At 36.9% G+C, this 9,008-nt stretch overlaps 1 protein-coding gene across 1 annotated transcript in view; it reads right to left on the reverse strand.

The window, feature by feature from the left end:
- Positions 1–9,008, reverse strand: part of LOC107692139 (rho guanine nucleotide exchange factor 7-like) — a 22,779-nt gene that overhangs the window by 5,473 nt on the left and 8,298 nt on the right. The window contains exons 3-13 of the mRNA XM_016491066.1: positions 8,189–8,273; positions 7,472–7,605; positions 7,032–7,233; positions 4,464–4,552; positions 2,968–3,062; positions 2,798–2,893; positions 2,463–2,585; positions 2,179–2,317; positions 1,510–1,569; positions 1,197–1,343; positions 808–894 (exon numbers count right to left, since the gene is read on the reverse strand). Of these exons, the coding sequence (XP_016346552.1) occupies positions 808–894; positions 1,197–1,343; positions 1,510–1,569; positions 2,179–2,317; positions 2,463–2,585; positions 2,798–2,893; positions 2,968–3,062; positions 4,464–4,552; positions 7,032–7,233; positions 7,472–7,605; positions 8,189–8,273 (1,257 nt within the window). The remainder of the gene's footprint in view (positions 1–807; positions 895–1,196; positions 1,344–1,509; positions 1,570–2,178; positions 2,318–2,462; positions 2,586–2,797; positions 2,894–2,967; positions 3,063–4,463; positions 4,553–7,031; positions 7,234–7,471; positions 7,606–8,188; positions 8,274–9,008) is intronic.

Raw genomic sequence — 9,008 nt, forward strand, 5'->3', positions numbered from 1 at the left:
GCGAGAATAAAAGTTATGCCTTCTTTCTTTGCGTGAACATTTGGGCGGCGTTATGCAACTCTTCCCACATCGTGACGTAGACATGGGGGCGTGTTTAAACCAGGCATTTTAGGAGGGCATGGACAATTCTTAACTTTTATAAAGATTATCTCTTTGGATTTGAGACTTTAGTCTTTGCATGGCCTTCTGCTCGAGTTCTCTCCAGCGCTGGAAATCTGATCCGATATTTACACGGGTCCTACTTCTGGCCTTATTGCCTTAAGCCTTCGTTTGTTCCGCAGATGTTTTCCTCTCTTGTTTTTTATCCCCCATCTCTATCTTTCTGTCGCTCGGCTAATGTCCTGTGCACTGAACGCTCTCTCCTCCACATCATGAGTAGACACACCTCTTACTGCTGATTGGCTACAAGTTTGTTTTGGTACTCGGCCCGACTCGGTTTTCTAAAGCGTTTTTGAAAAAATACATACCCCACCTTTAACACAATTGTGTATTTTCATAAATATTTATATACCATTGTCACCATTTGCCATGTGCATGAGAGTGATTTCAGTAATTATACGAAAATAAAAAAATAAAAAAGTTGAAGGTAATCGTACGCTTAATATCAAAATACTAATTACATAAATACATAATGATTGTAGGTGGGTTTTCACTGCAATACACACCAAAAAAAATAAAAAATATTACTACAATATTGGGAAAAACAGCAGCAAAGTAATCTATGCTACAAAAATCAGAAAAAGTAATGAAGTGAAACACTGATGGGACTGGATAATGTATTTATACTACAGTGAAGGATTGATTTACCTGGTAGATGAAACCACTCATTCGAGGACTAGCAGACAACATAAGAAGTATGTGAGGAAACAGCAAAAGGTATCGCTCATTCTTCTCCTGATGAAGCAGAATATTACAATGAAGATTTAATTTTAAGTTTAGCATTTTCAGTATACTGAATTCAAAATCAGTCAATTAAAATGTAAGAAACAACATATATAATATAAATAACAAAAGACTGCTTTTAAACCATTTTTTTTAACCTGGGGTCCATGGAGAACTTATAAAACAATTAGATTTTTGAAATCTGATGTTTCCAACTATAAATGAACTTATATTGAACTTTTATTTTTAAATACTGGAAGTCCCTGATGGTTGGCTGAGTGTTGAAAACCCCTAAACTACATTGTAACATTCACCTCGGTGCCATGGTTCTGGATGAGGACTTGAGACATGTAGAGGACAAAACCCAGGGTCTTAATTCCCTCCCCTTCCCAGCCCCGAATAGACTCCATCAGAATCTGCAGCTCAAGCTCCTTCCTCTTCCTCACTTCCTGACACTGGGCCTGAAGACACAACAACAAACAAACACACACAGAAATAAGCCCAGCATCCCATTCGGAAAGATAACGTAACTCAAACAAACAGCTCATCGTCATTTCACACATCATTCATCCTTATTTACTGGTGAAAAACAAAGAAAATCGATGATGTTGACCTTATAATACTCACTGAGAGATTTTTAAATACTGTCATGCTCTTCTGAATGTCTGGATAATCTGGATGAAGTGCCTGGGCAGAACAAAGGAAGTGAGTTTGAGTGAGTTAAACTGGTATTATACACACACACACACACTAATATAGAGAGAGATTTCATTTCATTACATAACCAGAATACTTACACTACCATTAAAAATGTGATGTCAGTAAGCTTTTTTAAAAGAAATTAATAATTTCATTCAGCAAGGAAGCATTAAATTGTTTAAAAGTGCCAGTAAAGACATTTATAATGTAATTATAACCAAACATTTCTATTTCTACTGCTGTTCTTTTGAACTTCCTATTCATCAAAGAATCCTGAAAGTATCATGGTTTCAAAAAAAGTAGCACAACTGTTTTGAAAATTGATAATAATAAGTGTTTCTTGAAAACCAAATGACCATATTAGAATGATTTCTGAAGGATCATGTGACATTGAAGACTGGAGTAGTTTGCCATCACATGAATAAGCTACATTTTAAAATGTATTAAAATAGAACAGCCTTGGTGAGCATTAGAGACTTCTTTCATAAACATAAAACAACCTGAAAAACCAACCCCAAATCTTCTGAATGGTAGTGTACATTTTAACATTTTACTCATCTTAGCCAAAACATTTTGACAACTAGGGCAGTTCGGTACCTCCATGTGCCGTTCCATCTCTTTCAGTAGTGTGGGGTATTTCTCCAGTCTCAGGAAGGGTTTGCTCAGGCCCGTGGTGAGTGTGAGGATTCCAGGGCTGTTCGCACCTTTACTTTCCATAAACTCTCCAAATTCCTCACTGAAACACACACACACACACTTATGTCATTAATGCTATTTCTGAAACTTAATGGTTAAGAATGAATGAAAACGCATCTGCCCAGTGTTAATTATCTATGCACATGTTTCTGTAAGTGTTATGTGTAATGCGTTGTGTTAAGCACCTGTGTTGTGTGAGAACGTTAACCGCAGATGGATGGTTGGAGCAGTAGGTCACATACAGACTCCTCATCTGAGGAATGAGGGACAGGAAGAAGCCTCCTATTCTCTGCTGACTCTCTGGAACTCTGCACACAACACACATCAGTTCATTTGGAAATAATAAATGTTTAATAAAAATAAATAAATGTTAAAGTTGAACAGAGCTAAAAATCATATACATCTTAAAGTTCTGAAGTGTAAATCCAGATAAGTACAGTGCATTACTGGTAACTGCCTCTAGATGTCAAACTGTGACAGACTGTGAGTGAGTGAATGAGAACAGGATAGGGACTCTTACCTGACGCTTTCCTCCAGTGAATGCACCAGTGTCTGCTGAAATGAGCTGATCTCCTCTAGATTTCCCATGATGTGACTGATATCTGACACGCTGAGCCTAGAAAGAAAGAGAGATGGGTACTGAACTACTATCATCTCTGGTTATGATGGACTCCCGGCTTGTGTTCTTACCTGTCTGTGGGCTGTAATGCTCTCAGATACGTTGAGAGGAGAGTCTGCAGCTCTTTACAGTATTCTGTCTCTGTTTGTACAATATTCTGAACCACCTGTGCATTTGAGAAAAATTTACAATTTTACATTTTTAAACATTATTAGTTTTATTAGTATTACTTTGCAACAGTGTAATGATATAATAAGATACACACCAGACTCTGTGTTGTTCAAATGTCATGCATCTATACTATCATGTATATATATATATATATATATATATATATATATATATATATATATATATAGAATAGTAGTTAGCATAAACAAAATAGAACACAATTTGAAATGCCTAAAGCACTGAATGTTAAAATCATCAATATGCAAGTTAAAAAAGAGGCAAGTACTCATGATTGGTCTCTTATTGCCACACACGCTCAACATTTAACAATCTGTAGATGGGAGAATAAAGTCAGTGCAGCATATGTTGCTACATAAATATGAGAAACACATTGCGCATGGAACGCGCGTCCAAAGTGGAGACGAAAATGTGGAATAAAGTCGTTATTTTTGTTTTCTTTGCGCAAAAAAGTATTCTCGTAGCTTCGTAACTTTACAGTTGAACCACTGATGTCACACGGACTACTTTGTCGATCATCTTGGTACTTTTCTGGACCTTGAACGTGGTAGTTACCTTGCTGTCTATGGGAGGGTCAGAGAGCCCTCAGATTTCATCAAAAATATCTTAAATTGTGTTCCGAAGATGAACGAAGGTCTTACGGGTTTAGAACAACATGAGGGTGAGTAATTAATGACAGAATTTTCATTTTTGGGTGAACTAACCCTTTAATGTTGAAAATAGTTGTGCTGTTTAATATTTTTGTGTAAACCATGATACATTTTGTCATCATTACTTGACGAATATAAAGTTCAAAAGAACAGTATTTACTTAAAAAAAAATCTTTTGCAATACTGTAAATATTTTCACTGTCACTTTTGATTAATTTAATGCATCCTTGACGAAAAGTATCAATTTATTTTCTTTAAAAAAATCTTACAGCCACACACTTCCGAATGGTAGTGTATATTATTGACTTTGTAATCGGCATACTGATGTTTATGTCAATTAGGATTTGCATATTGTATTTAAATAAGTTGAATGTGCTCCTCAGAGTTAAGTCTAAAATAATATTTCAGGGGAGGTCCAGACAAACAGACATGCAACGAGTCTGTTAAAAAAAAATCACAAAAATATGTTGCAGTGTTCCATAATCCTCTAAAATGATTCATAATGCTGTTATAACAATCACTCCAAATATCTTTAAACCTTAGTCTTATCTGTCAAGTATAGGCAGAATTGGTGGTGTGTACTTGCTTATTTGGTTAGGGAAATATCTGTGCAATACAAACTCTCCAGAGGCATCACTTTCACCCCACGCACATCATAAATAATCAACTCGTTCCATGTGGGAGGTGTTACATGCCGCTAGTGCAACACTACAGCACATCTCTCTTACCACATTATAGTAAGTCTTGCAGAAGTTAGTGGTCTCAAAGCCCTTGGGTGGACTCTTCAGCGTTCCAGACTTGGGTGACACAGGTTTGTCTGTTTGAGAGAGCAAAAACAGAACAAAAGGTAAGGAGGTCACCTTAGACCAACATCTGGAAACATTTTGTTTCTGTTATTGAATATTAAAGTACATCTCTCCTGCAGTGAGCAGTCAGGACAGGAATATTAGATTTAGATACCTAGAGGGGGAGATCAGAGTTTACAGGAAAACATTACACTTCTTCCTTCAGCAAGAAGATGGTTTGAACATTTCACTTAGTTCAATCCCTTATGGTTCCGTTACACCAATGATGGGCAAACTTGGCCCTTCCAGGCCACTTTCCTGCAGAGATTTGATCCAACCCTGATATGACTCACCTGCCTGTATCCTTCTAGTACTCTTGAAGACAATGATTAGCTGGTTCAGGTGTGTTTGATTAGGGTTGGAGCTAACCTCTGAAGGAAAGTGGCCTGGAAGGGACAAGTTTGCCCACCCCTGCGTTACACTAATATCAGTAACATAATGTGTGAACTTCCTGGAACTATCAAAATTGCCAGCTTGAACATTTCTCATCGTGCCAAAAGAAAACAATCAGTTCATTGATTAAAACCATTATTCTCTTTCTCTACTTGGCAAATCTGTGATTTTTGTTTTTTCCTTCCCTTCCTCAAGCTCTCTAACTCAACATCTCCAGATGAACAATTCTAGTTTTAAAGGAATAATTTACCCAAAAATGACAGTTGTGTCATCATATTCACTCTCATCTTGTTCCAAAACTGTGTGACTTCTCCTTTTGCACACAACTGTAAGTTGCACAGGTTTGAAATGACATGAGGGTGAGCAAATGACAGAATTAAAATTTTTAGATGAACTGTCCCTTTAATCATGTAATCTGAACACCAAGAAAACAATGCATGTATCATGAACACTACACTCTTCCCCTCTTCCTAACTGCAGCCATTTTTGAGATGATGTATGAAATCAATATACTATTAAAGCCTACTACAAGTAATGTTCGGCACGCTTTTAACACAAGTAAATCCTAAAAGAGACTGGATCACTAAGTGCTCAGAGAGTGGAATAAACTTGAGTGTCGAGCCATATTCAGAGGAAAGGGGAAGTGCTGTCTTCTGGCTGCTGCACTTCCTGTCTTTGTTGTTAGATGGTGTTTCCTTCCTGTTAAGTCCTGGATGTTCAAGCTCTGATGTCATCCTAAATTATTTCCATTCAAGCTGGGTCGAATACACATTAAGGTCGATTCCCCATACATGAGAGGGAAGCATCTGTTTGGCATCATGGGGTGTATATCCTATTTATGTTTGGACTGCAGAACAAGGGTCAGGGGGTTGTGTTTATACTACAGTGTGCATACAGTGAGATAAGGTTTTGTAAAGAAATTAAAAAGAGTTTTATTCCATTAGGACACATTAAATGGATCACAATTGACAGTAAAGACATTTAGAAATTTACAAAAGGTTTCTATTTCAAAAAATGCTGCTCTTTCCAACTTTTATATAATGCAAAAACCTATTGTGATTTCCACAAAAATATTAAGCAGTACAACTATTTTCAACATTGATAATAGGAAATGTTTCTTGAACAGCAGATCAGCATATTAGAATGATTTCTGAATCATGTGACACTTCAAATATATATTCTATAATACATTTTATATTGTAATAATCTTGCCAATATTTCAGTTTTTACTGTATTTTGGGTTGCCTTGGTGAGCATAAGAGGCTTCTTTCAAATATTTTTTTAAAAAGTCACTTATTTTTTTTTTGGTGGGATGAAAATGTTTAAAGGGAAAGTTAAAGTCTAAAGCACTAGATCAGCAAATTTTATTAAATAACTAAACAAACAAAAGGTTTTGTCATTACAAATGGTGTCTTCAGATGAAGTGTCCTTCATTTACTCTTTTAATTCTTAGTTTGCTCCTCTTTATGCAGCACCTGGTCTTGTACGCAACCTGGGTTGAACGAGCGCACATTTTTCCACTGTAAGCCTGTAATGGTCACATAATCCTACAGTTTTTGGCTTTTGCAGAGAGCTGCCATTCAGTTCTCTTTTGGCACATTTTCATTAAGCCTGTAAGTCCTCTATTAATCGCCCTTTTAATAGACCCGGGCAGATTTTACGTTCACATAGTGCCACAGTGCCTCATAGAGTACAAGTACAAATATGGCTTTTAAAAAAATATATCACCCAAATATTTTAAGCTGGCTAAAGTGCTGACAGCCTAAGATGCAGCTGCCCGCAGCGATTTTCTGATCTATGCACATACCCAGCAGGTCTTTTATGAAAATATTATGGTAACACTAGGACACAGAAGAAAGTCAGCAGGTAAATAGGGTTTACAAAATTTCATCTCTTCTGCTTTTCTTGGCAGCCTATGAGAGGACTATGAGTAAGACAAAATCCTCTAGTTCACTTTGCTTGTCTGGTCCTGCAGGAGTTCTCTTCCTACAAGAGTTTTTGTCAGGGTTCAACTTCTGCAACTAAATTTTTTCGAGGTTTAAAGCGGCAAATACTAACCAGAGCCTTTGATCTCTTTGACATAGTTGCTAGGAAACCAGCCGGTTTTGCCATTGAGAGACCCCTCCCACCAGCCGCCCTCTTCCTGCCGTGTCACCTGGATGATGTCACCCTTATTGAAGGACAGCTCATCCTCATTGGTCTGCTGAAAGTTAAACCGCGCTTTCACCAGCACCTGAGGGGCACTGTTTTCAGACATGTCCTAGACAGAAAGAGAAAAACAAATAGAGAGAATTTCTTCCAGCTTCTCTTTCGGGCTTTCATATTTGTCTGAGGTCTCAATTTACATGTGTACCAAGTACTCAAAAAGGTGTTACACACAAAGAATTGAGTAGTACATTTAACAATATATTTTTTTTAATCAATTCAGTCTGTTTTCCAGAGGTTTAGATTTTTTATTCTATTTATTTATTAGGGTGTGAAGTGGTTGTGAAGCTCACCAGACTGCGGTACTGGTTGTACTTGAGTCTGGATGATCTCCTGTGAGTGGAAGAACAGTTGATCGAGTCAAAGGACTTGATCCGCAGAGAAGACGAGTGACGAGAACACACTGAATTACTCTCACCACCGGACTCTACAACCAGAAAATACTCATCAACAAAACATACACATTTACTTAGCTATCTAAATGGGGACATTCCATTCTATTGTCTTTATTTACAGCTAGACATAGATACTATAACCTAACCCTAACCTTAAAGGAATAGGACACCTAAAAATGAAAAACAATAAATACAAAAGAAGATACTTTGAAGAATGTTGGTAGCCAAACAGTTGCTGGTAGTCACTGACTTCCATAGTATGGAAAACAATATTATGGAAGTCAATGGCTACCAGCATCTGTTTGGTTACTAACATTCTTTTGTGGTCAACAGAAGAAAGAAACTCATACAGGTTTGGAACAAGTGGAGGGTGAGTAAATGATGACAAGATTTTCAAAATCTCTTTAACAGAAAACTTTCTTTAAAAAACATTTTTAAGAATATTTACAAAAAATATTTGGGCAATCATATCAGGTTTTAGCTCATTTCAGAGTAAATACTGTGACAAGACAAATACAGCTAGGCTATGCTGGTAATAAACTAAATGACTTTACTTATCAAATGATTTGACGGTCAGACAGCACTGATAATACAGGTGTTTCAGACGTATCTCACCTGAAGTTGCTTTGTTGAGTGCAACCAAACAATTCAAGACTTTGGAGAAGTTCTGGCCCTGAAACAAGTCATTGGCCTCAAATACCTGCAGAGGGAAAAATGCCACAATTACACATGCTAAAAACGAAAAGACATTCATGAGCTCAAATATAAAGCGAATAAAAGTACAGAATTTGGATCTGCTAGTCTCACATCATACAGACAATCCTATACAAAGAGAAATTACATTTTAGATTAGCATGTTTTGATTTGATGCACAGCATGCCTTAAGTGCAGTAGGTTAACAAGTCCCAAAAGAATAAATACTGTTTTTTTTTTATCTGCAAAACAAGATCAACTTGATTCATGACATACTCTTCAAAGGTTTAGAGCCACTAAGATTTTTTTATTTATTTAAAGGGTCATATGATGTTGCTAAAAAGAACATTATTTGGTGTAATGAAATGTGTTTATGCTGTTTAAGGTTAAAAAAACACATTCTTTTCCACATACTGTACATTATTGTTTCTCCTCTATGCCCCGCCTTTCTGAAACACGTCGATTTTTTACAAAGCTCATTGGTCTGAAAAACGAGGTGTGCTGTGATTGGCCGAATACCTCAAGCGTGTGACGGAAATGTTACGCCCCTTACCATACTGTGATGCCGTGTCCCGGCCGGAGCGACGTGACAAAAACAATAAAACCCATTATAAACGAGGCATTTGTTGCATCCAGTGGGGACATAATTACGGATTATAATGACTTATACTGTCTTTTTACGCTTTGCGTTGCATAGCGCCGCGTAAACATAAAACCATGTCTGCATTTGTGATCGGAGAAA

This window comes from Sinocyclocheilus anshuiensis, unplaced genomic scaffold (genome assembly GCF_001515605.1).
Source record: "Sinocyclocheilus anshuiensis isolate Anshui unplaced genomic scaffold, SAMN03320099.WGS_v1.1 scaffold322, whole genome shotgun sequence".
NCBI classification, from domain to species: domain Eukaryota; kingdom Metazoa; phylum Chordata; class Actinopteri; order Cypriniformes; family Cyprinidae; genus Sinocyclocheilus; species Sinocyclocheilus anshuiensis.